The following is an 18831-nucleotide window of genomic DNA, read 5'->3' as shown; positions in this document are numbered from 1 at the left end:
CAGGGGCTCCGGCCCTTCCTCACCCTTCCTCACCCGGGCAAACGTCTGAGCTTTGTCCTGGTTAAAGGTGGGGTCTAGACTCAGGCAGCCCCAAGTCCCAGCCCCAGCTCCTCCACTGGCCTCGGGCCTCGGGCTCTTCCCCTGCATCGAGGGAACGTGTGAGAAGCCCCCAGAGTTACGCGTGAAGCCTTATCCGTGTCTACTGGGGGCTTCCTCAAGGTCGTACCTGGGTGATGTGAGACCCAGGCTCCGGAATGGGAGGTACAAACAAATGGAGAGGACCTCTCCAGACTGGAGTGAGGCTGGGCTGACAGCCAGGATGAGCAAGAGGCCGGAAAAGAAAAGATGGCTGAGCCTGGAGCAGGCACCTGCCTTGTCCCCTGGGGCGTCTGCACCAGCAGGGAGCCTGGCAGCCAAGCCCCTGGGTTCAAGGCACACTGCCTATGCAGCACCTCAGCGTGACCCCACACCAGCCTGTGGCCCTGGACAGGCCGTCCACAAGTCTGCCCAAATCTGTTTTCTGTCCCTGAAGCCAGGAGGAGCCACCTCCTTCCTATGTGAGGATGATGTGGGAAAAACTCTAAAGCAAAGCGTGGCTCTGTGGACCCCGACCAGGGCGTGACGGCAACCCTGGGGCAGGTGAGCAGAGGCAGAGGGCTGTGCTGGTCTCCTTTCCCCTGAGGGTTGCTCTCGGTTCCCTGCAGGAGGCTTTCCTGAGCTGGGGCCATTTCACCCCACAGGACCCCAAATATCTTCAATTGCCTCAGAGTCCTTGTTTTCGCCCTGTGCCCAGCTTGGCTAACATTCTCTGCTTTCCTTACAAAACAGCTTTTTGCCAGACATTGAGGTCTCTAAAAAATAATGATAAATAGGAGGGAAAACAAATCAACACCAGGGAGCCCCTTCCCAGACACCTCGGCACGTGGGAGGCCCAGAGGAGTCTGTCAAGCCTGAATCCCGCCTGGGAACATCGGTAGTCCAATTACCGGCAAGGTTTACAGGTGTAGAGAGCAAAGAGTCACTGGCATGCTACCCACCAACTGCAGTTTCTTAATCTCTCTTAGAAACAAGCTCACTTCCCTCTAGGGCCCTTTGTGCAGGTGTGAGATTCCAGCTCCTCCTCCGACTCTGTGGCCTCCCCATGCTGGGAGGGCAGTGGCCGGCCCAGGGACTGCTTAAGAGGGAAAGAGCGAGGTGGTGGCTGGAGCCCGCAGTGGGCTGAGCGGCCTTTCCCGTTGCGGTGAGGTTCCCGGCGCTGCCCGCCTTCAGAGCAAGTCTGACAAAGCAATGCTCCCTACTGGACCCCGTGGGTCACTGCGACGCTTCCAAATCCACTCTGAAACAGCGCGCTCCCTTACGCCTTTACACACGGCCTGTGCAGGTTCCCTGGGACACATGTCTGGGGGGTGCTGCCCATGTGAGGGCCCCAGGGTCAAGGTTCGAATTCGGGCTTGGCCCACTGCCCCACACCCCCCAGGGAGGGAGGAGTCTGGGAGTCAGCATCCGCCAAGGTGCAGCACTGGCCTCTGTATAGATCCAGGCTCTCAGGTGCTCATTGTAGGGGGCAGCTTTGGATCTCAGGACCCACCTATGCCCCCAACCATCCCCTCCACCCAAGTTAGCATGTTGGCAGCCCTGAGGAGCCTTCCAGAGCACTTTAGAGCCCACACTGGGGTATGCGAAGGCTCTCCCCAGAAATAGTCTACACCAGGCTTAGTCTCCCAAGGACACAGGTGTGGCCCCAGCTACACACAGCATCAGAACAGGAGGGCCCCAGCAGTCTCTGATCTCACTGGGCATTGAGAAGCACCCTCAGAAGGAGAGGGCACAGGTCATCTTTCAAAGGCATGGGTACATAGCTGAGGGGCAGAAGGCTCCTCCAGTGTGGATGGCCTTCTTAGTGACACCTAGCCGACTACATGGAACCTGAGTGAGTCTAAACACATGGATTAGTCGTGCACCTTGGAACCCCTTCTTCCCCCAGAAGGCTGGGGATAGGACAAGATGAGGGCAGGGGTGACAGGTTGATACAAATTTGGTGTCCACTTTACTAGACCCAGTGCTGGTTGAGAAAGCAAAGCTAGCCCTGTGCACTTGGATACAGCATGCACTCCATCCTTCCTGGGATACTTAAAACCAGATTTCCTTCAGAGTAACACAACCCTAGCCCGAGGACCACCTGCCCAAAGGGCAAGGGTCCTTGAGGGAGGGAAGGAAGGGGCTTTCTGGTGTTGTCCCTGCTCTCTTGCCCAAGTTGACTCTGACCTCGAGACTCAGCATGTCACTCAAGCTTCTTCCCCCTCCTTTGCAATGTATTTTTTAAACCAGACTGCTGTATTCTGGACCCAGAGCTCCTCCAAGTCAAGACAAAGGAAAGCTGAACTATCACAAACAAAACCACTTTCCTTCAAATCTCCAAGCCCAAAGGAGACGTGCAGAACCCTTCACGCATTTTCCAGGTTGCACATATTTTACACTCGATGATCCCTTGATGTCCCCCGGTTGGAAATCAGCCAGGCAGAGCACATGGGAGCATCCTTGCCTCCGGTCTGTGCGGAAGCTTCAACAGCTCTTCTGCCCAGGAATTTCCTTTCCTGAAGCCTGTTTCTTGGCTTCTTGGACTTAACTGTTTTTGATGCACAAACAGGAATTAGACCCATCCCCAATCCTTAGGGTACCTAAGGATCCAGGCCCTCAGAGAGGTTCTGTGAGCTGGAGGGTGGGCAGAGCCCTGCAATCTGAGCACAGACTCGGACCTCTCCCCTTCTCATCTGCTGGGGTCTCAAGATATTGGTCATCTCTCCGGAGCTGCCCCGGGGAGTTAGGAAGCAGACATCTGAACAATAAAGGACAGAATGGCAGTGCCCACTCCCATCGCGGGATGGAGAAGGAAGTTGGACTAAGACCGCGGGGCCACCCATCCAGAAGGGCCTCAGGTTCGGAGACCCCGCGCTCTCTTTGGTCTTCGCTCCCCTTATCCCGTGGCTCCCGGATACCGAGAGTCCTTGGCCTCTTGCTCAGAACCCGCTCCAGGCGACCTGCGGGGTCGGGGCGGCGGCGCAGCGAAGCGGCCCGGCGGCGGGCGCGGCGCCTTTAAGGCCCGCGTCAGGCCGAGCAGCGCGGGGCGGCGGGGCGGGGCCTCGCGGGGCGGCCGCGCGGCTTCACCTGCAGTTCTGCGCGCGGAACAGAGGCGCGGGCGGCTGCGAGGCCGGCGGACGCAGCGGCCCGAGGGAGCGCGCCGCCGGCCGGTCTTGGCCTGGCTCCCGGAGCCGGGGCGGCGAGCGCGGCGGGCGCGGCGGGCGCAGCGGGGCCGGAGCTCGGGCCGGCGCGGGCGGAGGCGGCCAGCGGGCGGCGGCGGGGAGCGGGCTCTGGGCGCCGGGCACCGTGCGGGCGCCGGGGCGGCGCGGCGGGGAAGATGACCGCGGGCTCCGGCGTGCTCCTGGTGCTGCTCTCGCTCTCCGGCGCGCTCCGGGTAAGTTGCCGTCCCCCGCCCGGCGGCTCGCGAGCCGGGGCAGCGCGGGCCCGGCCCCGGAGCCCGCGGGGCGCGCACCGGTCCGGCGGGCTCTCCCGGGCTCCCCGGCCAGCGCCGGGCGTCCGCGCCGCGCACACCTCTGCATGCCCGGCACCCGCGCTCCGCTCAGCCGCCTGCGGTCGGCGGAACGAGGATCCGCGGAGCAGCGGGGAGCGGCGGTGCGGAGCGGGCTGGGAGTGCGGCGGGTGGGAACCAGGGATCCCTGCCCGCACCGGAACCCGCCGAGCATCCCTCGGCCGCCCCAAACCGCGGCCACTGCCCGGAGCTCGGCTCGCCCGCTCCGGGGCAGGCTGCCCGCTGGCGGAGCCGGCGCGCCCTCCATCGCCCGAGAGCCACGCGCCTCTGGAGTTGGCGAGCCCAGCTCGGGCAAGGGCTGTAGGCGTGGGGAGCCAGGCGGCAGGGGCCGGGGATCCAGGGGTGGAGGCGCCGAGGCTGATCCTCCTGCCCGGGGATGGGGTCCGCAGCGCAGCACCACCTCGGTCCTGTGGATGCTGGCGGGACCGTCTCTGATGGGTATCCAGTGTCGAACGCCAGGCACCTTAGCCGCGGAGTCCCCAGCGCAGGCTGGAGTCCCACTGTCTGGCGGGGTCCTCGCGACTTGGAGAGGCGCCGGGAATCCTGGCACCGGCAGGCGCAGGGCTGCACTACGCCCGGGAGAGCGAGCCGGGCGCCTGCCTTCTTTCTGCGGAACTCCGCTGCCCGGTCCCCAGCCCGGCTCTGCGCCCGATGAGGTGCAGGGCCCGTAGGGGCGGTGTGCGCGGCGGCTCCAGGGGCGCCCCTGGGCGGAGGCAGAGGGGCTGCAGGAGTCGCAGGAACCCCCTCTCGTGGCCGATCGGCCTCGCTGCCTCCTCCCGGGCTTGTTGTCTTCACCTCGGAAACAAATCATCGTGGCGACCGGAGGCCCGATCGGAGACCGCGGGGTGTTCCGGGGTGCCCTGGGCACACGCCCCCGGGGGATTGAAACTTTCCGGGACGAGTTTCGCCACCCCCACCCCCACCCGGGTTGCGTGTGTTATTCGGAGCTTCCTTCCCCAGGAATGGAGCCTTGGTTTGGAGCTTTTTCCAAGAAAAGACCATGCTCCCCACCTTCACTCCCCTCGGTGCTTTTGGGTGGAAGGGTGTCTGCATCTGGGGCCAGTGTTGGGAGCACAGCTCTGGCCAGGGGAAGCCTCTGGAGCCCAAGCCCCAGCAGCAGCGGTGAGGCGCGGGGCTGGAGGAGGCAGTCAGCAGGGAGGCGGTTTTGCTCCATAGGCTCTGCTCCAAGCACAACTGCGGGGTGCAGCCTCCGCCTTGAGCTTCCTGATCTCGCCCAGGAGCAGGGCTGGCTTCATGCAGTTGCACACATTGCCTCTGCTTTATCCGCTGCAGCTGAGAGGGGCCCTGTGGCCGCCCTGCCCTGCCCTGCCCTGCCCTGCCCTGCCCTGCCGTCTTACTGCCTTGGGCTCTAGACTTCTAGAGGAGTTAGCCGCCCAGGACAGGACACACGCCCTTCCTAGTCATTTAGGGGAGTCCACCTGGTTGGGCTGGAGATGGGGGGTGTGTGAACAAGGGGCTGTGGATGAGAAGGGGAGGGCCTGAGGATGGAAGCAGCCCCTCCCTGCCCTACTTACACACCTCCTCTGCCCCAGCTCCAGCAGGGCTGCTCCTGGCCCCATATAATCCACTCCTGGGAAATCCCTTTCTTGCTCCTTTCCCCTTCTCCCACATCCCCTGTGGCAAGCAGAGGGGAGACTTAGGTGTCCCCTCCTACCTAAAGCCAGAGCACTGGAGCCTGAAGGCCTCACCCTGGCCTGGCCCCCTGTGCCTCACGGGCTGACCCTGTCAGCTGCCTGTGCACATTTCTCTGCTGTCTTCCTCTTGCCCTGAACCTATAAGGCCTGGCAGGTCCCCAGCTAACTGTCAGTAGGCCCTTCGCTCCTGCCTGAGCTAGGGATGATTCTTCCAATCCAGGATCCTGAAGTCCCCAGATAGTAGAGAATCAGGAATCACCTCTGGGTGGAGACTGTGGCTTCTCAGTATTTCTCAGCCAAAGACCTGTGTTTTATGCATCCACCCCACCCCACCACCACTACCACCACCACCACCACCACCATTAAATGTTGGTTAGGCTGCATTCTGTGAACTTAATTCTGTTCAATGTGTCTCCTCTGTCTTCTCAGGCCCATGAGGATCTTACAGCCAGGGAGACCTGCAAGGCTGGATTCTCAGAAGAAGGTTACACGGCATTAATCTCCCCAGATATTCTGCAAGGAGAGAGGCTGCTCAAAGGTAGGGCAGGGCGCGGAGGGTGAAAGCCGGTTGCCTTCGAGCTGTGCGCTGGGGAGGTCACTTAGGCAGAAGAGGCCAGGCCTGGCTGGTCTTGGTGTCCGGCTGCTGCAGGTGTGGTTGTCCAGTCCATGAGGTGTGAATTGGTCAAAGGCATTTTGCATCAAGGTGAATGATTCAGAATCCCTGTCATTTTTGAGTGAGGTGAATCATTTCCTGGGCAACAAATTGGAATTTGGATGTAACGTCACCCAAATAATGTGCAGAGAGAGACTTTCTTACCAAGTATTTTTATGTATGAAATTCTGGATTCTTAAATTATCCCTGCTCTGAAATGCATGATAAAGCAGACGATGTTGTTGGAAATGCGGTAAATAAGCCCACAGACGTTCTGTTCACAAATGTGGCATTCGTTTTCATTACTGCCCCACTGACAACACGGAAACACACACGCAGGAGGGAACTACCAATTAGCTTTGTCGTAATTGCAGGATCATGTCCACATTTGTGACGGGCGCACGGGAGGCAGCTCAAGAACCCACGTGACAATGGATCATGCTGTACATTGATCTGTTTCTTTTTTAAGACAAACTAATTAAACTTTATATTTGCATAGGAGGGGAAATAAATCAGTTCTTGCTCTCCTGAGGTTTCAGAGTTAGGCTAGGAGCACCTCGGCCAGAGAGTGCCCCTCTTGGTCTCAGTGTCTCAGAAGTGGCAGCCTTTGAGCTGACCTCAGAGGTTTTTTTTGGGGGGGGCGCAGACTTGATCAAGTGTCAAGCTGAATTTCAACATTCACACTAAAACACTCCTCAGCTGTTGACCGCTCCCCATTTTGTCGGAGAGAGGGTGGCAATGCCTGTGTGTGTGCACAGTGGTGTGTGTACTCACACACACAGTGGGGCGATATTTCTACCCACATCCTTCCAGACCCAGCCTGTTGACTTCCTTATTTGTGCCTGGTTATGTCAATCAGGCTTGTATTTGCACCAACTGTAACTACGAACCTCTATTATTTATTTATTTATTTATATGTGGTGCTGAGAATCGGACCCAGTGCCTCCCACATTTACACATGCCAGGCAGGCGCTCTACCACTGAGCCACGGCTCCGGCCCCCCAAGCATAACTTTTCCTACTTATTTTTTGATTTTCCGTTTGTGATACCATTAACTCTTATTGACTATGAAACACAGTCCAGGCAGCCTGCCCCCAGGAGCAGAAGGGACTTGCTGTCTCAGAAGTGTGCGGGGAAGGTGTTTTCAAGAGATGTTCCCTCAGTGGTGCCTGTGTCTCGTTTTGGAGTCTGCCGGCACGGGCATCTCTCGGGGTCCTTGGGTTGACTGAGATCCCTGTGGGCTGGCAGAAGGGGCCAGGGGTGCCCTGGCACGTTGTATGCCTGCCACACAGGACAGGTGGCGTTCTCTGTCCTGCTGTGGGTGCCTCCTAGACACCTCTGCTGAGTCGAGACTGTCACCTTGGGCCTCTGGCAGCACAGGGATAAGCATGACAAGACCTTGGAGTATCCGTCGTACTTGGGGCTGGTACGGTAGGCCTGCTGTGACACAAGAGTGTGGCAGGCCCTCGTGCTTGCCAGGAGGCGGTCCCCATGGGCGTGTGGGCATCCTGGCCCCACTCTGCTTTGCTCTCGGTGGGTGTGGTGGGGAAGCTGGATGCCTGGACAGATGTTGCCTGGCACCTGGGTACCCACAGTGTTCACCTAGTTCTGGGTGAAGGCAGACCGGCTTGTGGTCCTTGTGGATAGGCAACTCATTTTCTAAGCCCTTCTTATCCCTGAGAAGTGGCCTGGCCCAGGCCTGGTTCAGGGAACAGGGCTGAGGGTCACCAGCTGGGGCCTTCTCCACCCAGCTCAGCTCCTCCTGTGCCTGGGGCACCATCCTTTCCTGTTTCTTCCCTTTGCTTTTCTTAAGGTGTCACATCTTAGGAGCAGAGAGTTGTTTTTAAGGAAGACTTAGAACTAATTTCACACATATGGAGACAGAAGCTAAAACTGCAATACACGCAAGCCAGGACACGTAAACCTTCCTGTGTGTGTGCAAAACTTTGCAACTGCAAGAACACAGCAGAGATGGATGTGTCAAAAATAAATGAGAGGCAGCGTTCCTGTCGTTCTGGTAGGAGTCGCAGTAAATAGATAATGGCTGCTTATAAGTGAGCTATTCCAACAGAGAGAACTTAACCTTAATTTGACAAGCAAAGCTTCGTAGAGCCCGCTTTATGGTAAGTTTCGCCATAAGCTGCTAACGACCACTCCGTGGCTCCCTCTCTCTGCCTGAGTCAGCTCCCCAGCAGCCCCAAACACACACTTTCCGGCAAGAGCGATTTGTTACACAGTAATTAACTTGTTTATGATAAATGGATGGAAGAAATGTCGTGGCATTTTGTTTTATGTCTAAATGAAAACCATTTGCATTCTAAAAATTTCATGCTAATTAGGCTTAAAATAGTTTCCCCCAATAGGGTAACAAATACTATGTATTGAGAACCTTTGGAGAAGCAGAGCTGCTCAGGGTGGAAAGCCGGGTGCCACTCGGCTGGTCTGCAGCATCCTCGGTCCCCACAGCCGTGTTCCCTGCCTTTTACTGGAGCGCACTGGCATGTGGTAGCGCATACCCTGCCCGTGGTCATGTTTTGGGTAGTTCACTTTGGCTGTGGTCACTGTGGTCACTGGCTGGAATGGGTGGTAACACCTGAGCTGGGCGGGTAAGCTGTCCTCCTGGGCGATGCCACACTTCAGGCCGAGCAACTGCTCAGCTGGTGTCTTCTTCTCTGTGTTAATAATTAATGGTCAGCCTGGCCTGAGCTGCGGCCCTCCCGGGTGCCCTGCAGAGCTCTGGACAGCACAGCAGCTCCACAGCGGGGCCTGTGGGGGCAGCAGAGACCTCGAGGGTCACCCCTCCTTGATGCTGGAGGGACAGTGACAGGTGAGAGGGGCACGCTACTGAGGGGCAGAGGGCTGTGCATTACCTGAGGGCGGAGGGTACACTGGGGGTTCAGGTGGCGAGGAGGAAGAGTCCTGCTTTAATGACGTATTTAATCCCCATCTGCTTAGGACCCTCCTGGGTCCCTTACACCATGCTCTGCTTCCTCCTCCGAGAATGTACATTATCCACACAGTCGTCTCTCTTAAACTGTAGGGGTCACAAAGGCAGGAGCCCCATCATTTCTTGTTTACCATTTATAACATTTCAGGATATTTTTATCCAATAGGATAAAACCCAATTAGCAGAATCTTAATAAATAGGGATTAACTTTTCTCACTTTACAGTAAGTGGAGAGACATGGTCAAGGGTGGGAACAGTAGATCAGTAATGTCATTACAACCCTAATATTCTCCATTCTTACCATTCTACCACATTTGGCTTCTCATTTTATTGCCTCGTCATTACAAACTAGCTGCTGTGGCTCCACATTTGTATCTGAGTGCAGAGCAGATGAAGAAGGGAATGGTAGCGCTGCATTTCTTACCTGTATGAAGAAAGCAAAAGCTTTCAGCCTCCCTGCAGAGGTTCTCATTGGCTGGAACTAGGTCACATGTCACTAGCTGAATGAGGCAGGGAGCCTGGGAGGACAGAGAATCGCGGTCATGTTTCACTTAGATCCATGATAATTCATCACCTTATTAATGAGCAAAGTGCTTGACACGATTGCATTTTGCTTTAGGAAGGAAGAAGGGACGAGAGGGTGCCAGGTGACAGCCTCCCTGGCTTCAGCAGCAGGCCTGACCTCAGACCGCAGCGGCTGAAGGAGTGGCTCTCGTGCATGTGCTGGGGAGAGGTCGAGGCAGGGCCTGGGCCCGCGTCTGAGGTCTGTCCCAGCGAGGACAGAGGGGCCGGAGCCAAGCAGATCATCCAGATCATAGTCTTCGCCTCTTTGCCACGGTGTTGCCCCGCCCCTGCCGACCGGCTTGACCTGCCTCGCTGACAGTGGAAGGCCAGGCGCGTGGAGGGACAGGAGCTCAGCGCAGATGCAGTCCTGTCAGAGGAAGTGACACGTCGTCCTGTTTCTGTGTCCTGCACTCATGGCAGAGAGGACTGCTGGGAGGGTTTAGATTAGGGGCTTACCACGCTCCACTGCCTGGCCTCCTAGACCCTACGAGCTGCCCTCCAGGTCCACTCTCTGCCTCTCCTGTGCTGACCTGTGTGGCTGACCCTGTGCCCACACAGGCTGAGCCTCTAGTCGCCTTAGGAGGGGCCGTGTGCCTCCTCTGGTCAGTGGTATCTGGTCTCGTTGGCCCACGGGGTCAGGCTCTGGGAAAGCTGGGCTCTTCCTCCTGATTGAAAGGAGGAGGCTCAGTGGGCCCTGCCCCCCCTCCTCACTTTGTCCTCCTCCTGGAGTAGGCTTGATGTCGGGGGCAGCGGGCATTTGTGGCTGAGAAGGGTGGGGAAGACCCAGTCCCAGGTGGTGTCCCTGAACACTCACAGCCCTGCACACAGTGTCTCCTGAGAGTGGGTTGAGCTCGTCCCCTGCAGCCACACGCCTCCCCAGCTCAGGGGGAGGGTAGCACACACCAGCCAGGCTGCCCAGTCTCCCTCCGGGCCCCTGCATCCTGTGGCTGTGGGTCTCCACCTCGCCCAGTGGATCTGAGAACCCATCGTGGACATTCTAGGTATTTGTCAAGTGAGTGAAATGAATATTCACCACTGAGATGCTGTTGTGGCCAGAGTTCCGTGAGCGCTCACTGTCTCGGGCCAGGGCCGTCTTCCTGAGCCACCCAGAGTGTGGACCCTGTGCCTGTCCTCACTACCCTGAGGCTTTGCCTGTCCACGCTGTCCACTGTTCCAGCAGGAGAGCTGAGGCCAGGCAGGTCTCAGGCGCTGGTGATTGGACTAGCTCTGAGCAGGTCTCCTGCTCCAGCAGCCACTGGAGGGGTCTTCCTGAGCCTGCAGACCCCACTGCCCCTGCCCTGGGGTCTCCCAAGCAGCATCCAGAGCAGATGGTAGAACTCTGCCTCTTTGGCCACCTTGAGGGACAGTCCTGGCTGGCCGGGGGCCACTGTGGTGGGCTTTCAGCAGCGTCCCTGTTGCAGCTGGGCTGGTCCCGGGGCTAAGGGGTTGGACCGGAGGGGAGAGGACACGGTGGGAAAGCAGAAGCTGGCGCCTGCTTGCTGGCCGCAATCACCCAGAGGTCCCAGGAGCTGCGTCTGAGAACAAAACAGTGAACCGCATTGCTCTTTGCACCCTGACAGCTCAGGGCTGCTGGCAGCTGTGTCCAGCTGATCTGTCCTGCAGCCCAGGTGAAGTGCCTCATGGCCTCGCTGCACATGGGGACAGTCACCTGTATTCTGCACCCTGAATAAGGATTCTGAGCCTGGAGTCTGTCCTCTGCCCTCTGTGACCGCTCTGCACTGAACGGCGTCCCTCTGTGATGGGCAGTGCGAGGTACAGAGGTGGACATGGGTGCTCCCTGCCACTGTGACTTGAAAAGGAGTTAGGATTCCTGTTTGGGGACATGTTTCACTTGAGTCTCGGGGGAGGGAGCTGAGCAGGGTTTGGTCAGGCTGTACGGACTCTCGCTGCTGACCAACCCCACACACAGCACCCCCTTCAGCCTTCACGAAAGCCCTTCTGGAGGCAAGATGGGCCCCTTGTTGGGGCTCAGAAGCTGGCGATCAGTGAGGCCCAGAGTGGCCCAAGCATCAATTTGCCTGCCCCTTCCTCGGCCCCTCCTCCCTGTGAGCTCATTCCGTTGTCTCCTGTGTCACTTCAGGTGGTTTCAGAGAACTGCAGCCACCGACAGACAGGAGGCTCTGATGTCCAAGGCCACAGTCCTGCCATCAGCAGTGACCCAGTGCTCAGTCCTGCTGATTGTCTCTCAGCTCAGAGACCAGAGCACATGAAGCCTGTGAGTCAGAAGCCCCCAGCCACAATTGCTGGTGTCTGAGGGCCTCTCTGAGATGGGTCCACACTCTGTGGACACTGGGGGTTGGCCAGCCAGGCCTGGGACTCTGAGATGCCAGGAGTTTCCTCATTCTGGTCATGCAGTGGACAGTCCCAGGGCCTTGTGGTCCCCAGGCTTTCAGACTGTGCAGTGCTGGGGATGGTGCAAGGAAAGACCCCGATGAAGGCCCCACTCAGGAAGCGCCTATGCAGAAGCTGGGTTTCTGCCCAGGACCCTCACCGTGGTGCTCTGTGAGGGTCCCTGGCATGGTTACCTGAGAGGACGCTGTGAGAACTTTCCTGGTGTCTCCAAGTGTGTGGAGGGCCTCCTGTCCCAGGTTCATGGAAAGGCCTGGAAGCTGGGTGCTCTCCAGGACCACGTGGCTTCCTCTGGCCCCACTGCCTCAGACACCATGAACCCTCTCTGTGCCCACACCTCTGGGTGACCTCCCGGGCTCAGGGGCACCTCCCTCTCTGACTGAGCCGTGCTGGAGTCTGGTGTCAGCCTCCAAGACCTGCAGACTCTTTGTTTCAGAAACAGTGATGTTTCTAATTCTACCCTGCAGGGTTATTTTTCTTCTTCTTCTTTTTAATCACAATGAAATTCATACTACAGTTTAAATGAAGTATATTTGGTACGTAGTTACCTCTAGTGTTTGCTTCGTGATATTAATTTCAAAATGTGGAAATTTTGTGAATTCTCTCAGGCAGCAAATGGATGTGAAAATTAAGAAGGCTCCCTCCCTCTCCTTCCTCCTCCCTCCTCCCTCCCTCTCCCTCCCTCCCCTCCCTCCTTCCCCCTCCCTCTCCCTCCCTCCCCCTCCCTCTCCCTCCCTCCCCTCCCTCCTTCCCCCTCCCTCTCCCTCCCTCCTTCCCCCTCCCTCTCCCTCCCTCCCCTCCCTCCTTCCCCCTCCCTCTCCCTCCCTCCCCTCCCTCCTTCCCCCTCCCTCTCCCTCCCTCCCCTCCCTCCTTCCCCCTCCCTCTCCCTCCCTCCCCTCCCTCCTTCCCCCTCCCTCTCCCTCCCTCCCCTCCCTCCTTCCCCCTCCCTCCCCCTCCCTCCCCTCCCTCCTTCCCCCTCCCTCCCCCTCCCTCCCCTCCCTCCTCCCCCTTCCCTCTCCCTCCCTCCCCTCCCTCCCCTCCCTCCTTCCCCCTCCCTCCCCTCCCTCCTTCCCCCTCCCTCTCTCTCCCTCCCCACCCTCCTTCTCCCTCCCTCTCCCTCCCTCCCCTCCCTCCTTCCTTCCTCTCTATCTCCTTCTCCCTCCACCCTCCTTTCCTGTGCCCTCCCTCCCTCTCTCCTGGCCTTTATTTTTTCTTTGAAAATATGGTTAAATGAATGCCAGAACTAATCACAAGCCAGCATTCACCAAGGACCTGTTTTCCTCCCAGTGAATTCCACCATAAAACAGGCCTTAAGCTGAGGGAAGTGTCTTCCCGTCAAGGACAATAAAGTCCTCCCAAGCGTGTTCTTGTCCACCCCTGAGTCCCCAGAGGGCTCTGCAGGGGTCACCAGCTGGGCTGATCTTCCCCCAGAGGATGCAGGCACATTTCTGCACGGGCTCCAGGCTGCCCTCTTCTGGCGCCCTCCAGTACTGCTCCTCCCCACTGGCCAGGCAGGCCTCTTTGGTCTTAATCAAAAGAGAACAAAGCAAAAGGCCCTATCGATTCTCTTTGACTGTTTGTACTGCCAAAGCCATCAATGCCGTCAGGGGGCGGAGCTGGTGCTTTGGGGACTTAGCTGTACCCTGATGTGTCCTGAAGTATAATGCTTCCACCATGTCTGCCCCAGATCAGGTGTGGCATGGAGGAGCAGGTCTGAGTGACTGGGTCCCCACTGTGTTCTCCCGGAAGAGATCTGCTTAGTTTGCAGACTGTGTGTTCCTACTGTGGTAAGACCCACCAAAACATAGCAATTTAACAGCACAAACTCATCATCTTGCAGTGCTGGTGTCAGGAGGTGGAAATGCACCTCCCTGGCCTGAATCAAGGTGTCCTGTGGGCGGGATGGTTCTGTGGGAGGCTCCGGGCTGAGGCGCCTTACTTCCCTAGCTCAGGGCCCGCCTTCCATCTCAGGCCAGCTCTGCAGCATCTCGCCACTCTTTCCTCTTCCACTTAAGAATCTCCGATTGCTGAGGCCCACCAGCGTCAGCCAGGGACTTCCCATCTCATGGTCCTCAATTTAGTCACATCTGCAGAGTCCCTGAAGCACACGGTAGCATGCTCTGAGGCTCTGGGGTTAGGCTGGGACCCCCTCCAGGGTACCAGTGTTCTGCTGATGGCATGTGTGTCTGACAGTGAGGTGGCCTGGTAGAGTGCGTGGTAGTGTCTGGCTTCTGTGCATCGAGGACTTGGTGAGTATCCCACGCTCAGCAGTGAGAGCTGTGGTTCCCAAGCAGCCTCAGTGGTCTCTGGTGCCCCCACACTCCACCCAGGAGCAGGGCCTCTCTTGTGAGGAGTGCCAGGAAGCTTCACTCCAGACAGCACAGCCTGCGCCGCTCTCATCCAGTCCTGCCTGGTTCAGAGCCCCCAGCCCTGGTGGAGCCTCCTGCTTCGCCCAGTGTCTGTAATTAGGGCTCTGTGGGCAGCTGCTTCCCGGGGGGATCGGCCACGGGAGAGGCTGAGGGGACGTCACCGGAGCCCACGGCAGACTCGGATTCTCTGTTTCCTTGCTGACAGCGTGTGGGGATTTAGGAAGGATTAAGGTAAGCTTCCCACGACAGATAAATATCCGCAGGGCCCGAGAGTGCCACCCCGTGCCTGGCTAATGGCAGGTGGCCCTCAGGAGCTCAGGCGCAGATGATAAGAGATGTGCTCGACCTGGGATGGGGGTACTTTCCATTTGGAATGTGACTTGACCGACTTGCAGCCCCAGAGTGTCGGTGTGCAGGTGCCACATCCGTCTCAGGAGGGACCTGCTCCCTTTGCCTCTGAGTGCTTGGGGACGCGGCTCCCAGGCGCTCAGCTGTGTGGCTGAGATGCAGTCTGACTTGGAGAAACGCCGGAGGTTTGCTCTGCGTTTATGTGAGCTGCCCAGGAGGAAGCATAGAGGCCATCTGTGTTGCTCTGTGTGGACAGTTAAGGAGGCCAGGTGTGCAAGATCACCAGGGTTTGAAGCCCAGCCTCTGCCCACAGAAGGGCCAACAGGAGTGCAGACCCCGGCCACCATAGGAACAGAGAGGACTTGGCTGGGGGAGGCAGTTCCCAGTGGTGGTCTCCCTCCCCCAGGCCTTGGTTTCCTTGCTGCAAAGCAAAGGGGTAGGATTTTCCACTCTGGTCTGGGAACTGCCTATCTGGAGGACTCTTGCTGAGCCTGGCAGGCTCCTGGGTCCTGTCCCAGATCTACACTGTCCTGTCCACCACAGTGAGATGGACAGTGGCCATTGAGAGAGATTCTCCCTGTAGCCTCTGAATTTGGCTGGATTTGGAGAAAGAGTCTTTGTAGATGCATTTAAGGATCTCAGGATGAGGTTGTCCTGGGTTAACTGGGTGTGCCCTAAATCTGGTGACAACTGTCCTCAGAAGATGGGACGTGGATGCCAGGGATGAGGTCTGTTCAACGGAGGCAGAGACCAGAGCAGCTGCAGACCCGGGCACCTGGGGCCTCTCCAGCCTGTGGAGGGAGCACGGCCCTCCTGGCACCTTGGTTGCAGGCTTCTGCCTCCAGACTGCAGGAGAGCACGTTTCTGTTATCTTAAGCCACCAAGTCTGTGGTCACTTGTTACGGCAGCCATGGGGAATAATCCACCCACTGAATTGGAAATTCTGCCCATTAATCCCTCTCCCAGGGAATCTGATATTCACGGAAGCCTGAGGGCTTCAGGCTTAGAGGATTTTAAACTGCAGACTTCAGGGGTCAGCCTCCCACGTGAGCGGCCGTTATCTGTGGAGGTGTCTGTCAGTGGTGCCTGGCTTCCTGAGGTGCAGAGCAGGAGACAGGATGCCCTGTGTTCAACCTCAACCAAACGGCAAACGAGGCGGGTTCATGTCATAATGTAGTATTTATGTTATGGAGTGTGACGCAGAACAACTTCACTGGAATTAAAATGTATATGCAGCATCTACTCTTGTGGTCTCCACCAGGGTCATATGGAACCTGAGCAAGGAGAGCAGCTCAGAGGATCGCAGGGAGATAGATTGTAGATGTTTTGTGAATCTGGGGACTGCCTTCCGAGAGGGATGCTCAGTGGGAACAGGGAAGGCTCCCTCCCTCTGCGGATGACTGTGGAGGCCCGCGGGGGGGCGGGGGGGGGGTTGAGAACATGCCTCCTCTCCCCCAAACTGCTTTACTGTAGAAATGCAAAAGCCACTGTGTTTGGGCAGTTGCACTTGCAAATGGCCGTCTGCACCACCAACAGCAGGTTAGCACAGGCTCAGGGCAGGGCTGAGAGCCCAGGTTGAGGTCACACCCGGATTGCTGCCCTCCTGCTGGGTCTGTGGTGGACAAGGGAGCCCTGGGGACCTGCAGGGGGCTCCGCGTCTCACTCTGGTGTGGTGGCTGTGCATCATGCAGCCTGGCTGTCCCATCTTTCTGGGTTTTGGTGGCTCCAGAGCTGGTGCTGGTATAGGAGTGGGCCTGGCCAGTCCAGATGGGCACCAGGATGCTGCAGGCCATCACCTCTCCAGCTGAAGCCCAAGGAGAGGCCCTGGGCGTGAGGGGGGAAGCAGCCTGTTGGCCTGCCCTGGCCTGTGAGCGTAGACACCAGTCCTGCCCTGGCCTGTGAGCGTAGACACCAGTCCTGCCCTCTGCCCCCTCCTCTCTGACTCCTGAGGGGTAGTCACCCCTCTCTGCACCTGACAATCGCAAATACCCAAGTCCCAGTCTTCTGGAGGCTGTGAGAGTCCACTGCACCACCTCCCTGCAGCCCCACGCCTTCCGAGGAGTTGCCCCAGGCCCAGTAAGAGGGCACCCTTTGAGACTTGGGCCCTTTAATTTCCGTTCCCCCAGCAGCCCCGTCTGCGCCTGGCCCCTGGAACGGGCAGCATGTGGGCTGACCTTTGAGGCAGTAATTTCTCCATTAGGCAGTGGCTGCATTTGATGGGTTTTATGGCTTTGTTTGGGACTGTTCCCTCATTGGCCTTTACGTTCTGATGTGTGGCCAGGGACCTTTTGGCAAAGGCATGTTTTTAAAATTGAATAAATAAATTATGGAGTGACTTATTTAAAACCCCACAGGCCTGTGGGGAGAGGCAGCACACGAGCGAGTCACTGGCTGCCGTTCCTGATTAACAGGGTCTTGGTGGGATTGGATCCTGTCATGTGGCATTTAATGCCCGAGCGCTGACGGGCTGGTGGGGCTGGGCCAGGGTGCTCCAAGGCCCACGGGCACCCGACTGTCAGACGCTGGGCTTCTTCTTTAGGTTTTCGTGTTCTTCCCTCAGGTATAAGGAGGGAATGCACAACTTCCTTATCTAGTTCTTATATCCTCAGTCCAGTGAATTCCAGTGAGGCTATAAAATTGTGGCCCAAAGTCCAGCAAATCATAGAACTTGTGCTGATTCGGTGAGAGAGGGGGTGGAACCATGGCCTTCTCTTTTTCCACTCCTTTCTCTTGGCAGTCCTGGAGTCTGAATCTGGGGCTTCCTGCTTGAGAGGCAAGCACCGCCCAAGAGAGCCACCCACTTCCTTCCTTGCTTTCCTATTCTGTGTGGCTCATCATTGGTGCCTCAGTTGTACAGGTGATCGGGGTTCTTCTGACATCACCACACAGGCTCTGCCTCCTCTTCCCCCTCCTCCTCCTCCCCCGGTTCCCCTTTCTCTGTTCACCTGGTCTTCCTTTTATGTGTTTGTAGGTTCTATGATATTCCTGCTGCAGGTAAAGGTGGGATTTCTTGGCATATTCATGTATGTACCTGGTACAGGTTGGTCAGCTCCATCCCACAGTCCTCTCTTTTCCCGCCCCTCCACCTTCCCCTCAGTCTATTTCCTCTGCACTAAATGTCTTCCTTCCACTTTAAAAGGACTCCCGCTTTCCCCCCTTATTTTGGTCTAGTTTCCACAGATGAGAGAAAACGTTCAACCCTTGACCTTCTGAGTCTGCCAAGCCGTTTCTTTTAAATTTTGAATCAGGGTCTCCCTACCTTGCCCAGGCTGGTTTTGAATTTGCAGTCCTCCTGCCTCAGCCTCCCATGGGATTATAGGTGGGCACCACAGTGCCCAGCAACTTTTGTCTTGAGTGCACTGGACAGTTTAAGGATCGATCCTCATGGAAGCGTAAGATATACTTCTATATGGGGAAAAATAGAGTTACATGCTTGAAAGGTTAATGGTTGGTAAACATCAATTTTCTACAATCCTGGCTAATAAAAATAGCTTATAAGACATAAAATGTCATGCTGCCAAAATTACAGGGGCCTTGGAAATCCATTTTGAAGTCTTGCATCCTTTGAAAATCGTCAGGGATGTGAGAGCATTAAGTGTCTTTTCTTCGTAGTGGAGGGATGGTGTCTGAGGGAGAGGTAGTGGCTCTCCAGAGTGGTGAAGGTGTTTTCTCTCGGGCATTTTTGCTTGAACACTTAGCACATCTCTGGATTTGTAGTCCTGGAAACTGAAGGTGCATCTTACTGAGGAGCAGTATGGCCACCTGAATAAACCCAAACCATCCCTCTTGGTCTCCTGTATGACACTGTGGATGTGTTAAATGCCACGGACATAATATTCTCTAGAAACACTGCATTTAAAATATGATGGCGCAGGCAGACTTTGTGCAGCCTGTGATGTGAGAATGGGATTATCCTCACTTTTTAGATTGGAATTCACACACAAATAGGTTCCAGAACCTTCTGGGGTTTTAGAGAGAGAAGTAGGAGGTGGGAGGATGAGGATTCCATCTCAGCACCACCACCTTCACTTCCCTACCTCGTTTGCTTTACTCGGGGTGCAGGGTGCAGTGGGTGGAGCACGGGCCCATGTTGCTGGAGGACATGTGGAGAGGCTGACTTAAAAACTAATTGCTCTCTGCATGCTAATATCCCATGCCCTTTGCGTACAGCATCTTTTGCTGTTAAACTGAGCTCATTGACAGTGGAGATCCTTCTTTCTTAGTGATAGAAGATGGCCCTCTGCATTCAGCTTGCTGAATCAGTGCAATAGTGGGCCAGTTAGCTGTCTGTAATCTCTTTGTGAGCAGGATTAAATCAC

General features: G+C 57.0%; 1 protein-coding gene across 1 annotated transcript in view; it reads left to right on the top strand.

The window, feature by feature from the left end:
- The first annotated feature begins 3328 nt into the window (after positions 1 to 3328).
- The window catches only part of CDH4 (cadherin 4), a 423409-nt gene continuing 407906 nt past the window's right edge, over positions 3329 to 18831 (top strand). Inside the window, exons 1-2 of the mRNA XM_081289717.1 lie at positions 3329 to 3472; positions 5692 to 5800. Coding sequence (XP_081145843.1) covers positions 3416 to 3472; positions 5692 to 5800 — 166 coding nt within the window. The 5' untranslated portion in view covers positions 3329 to 3415. The remainder of the gene's footprint in view (positions 3473 to 5691; positions 5801 to 18831) is intronic.

Source organism: Spermophilus citellus, assembly GCF_964194105.1.
Source record: "Spermophilus citellus genome assembly, chromosome: 4".
NCBI classification, from domain to species: Eukaryota; Metazoa; Chordata; class Mammalia; order Rodentia; family Sciuridae; genus Spermophilus; species Spermophilus citellus.
The sequence above is the reverse complement of the archived record's forward strand: the minus strand, read 5'-3'. Positions and strand labels throughout refer to the sequence as shown.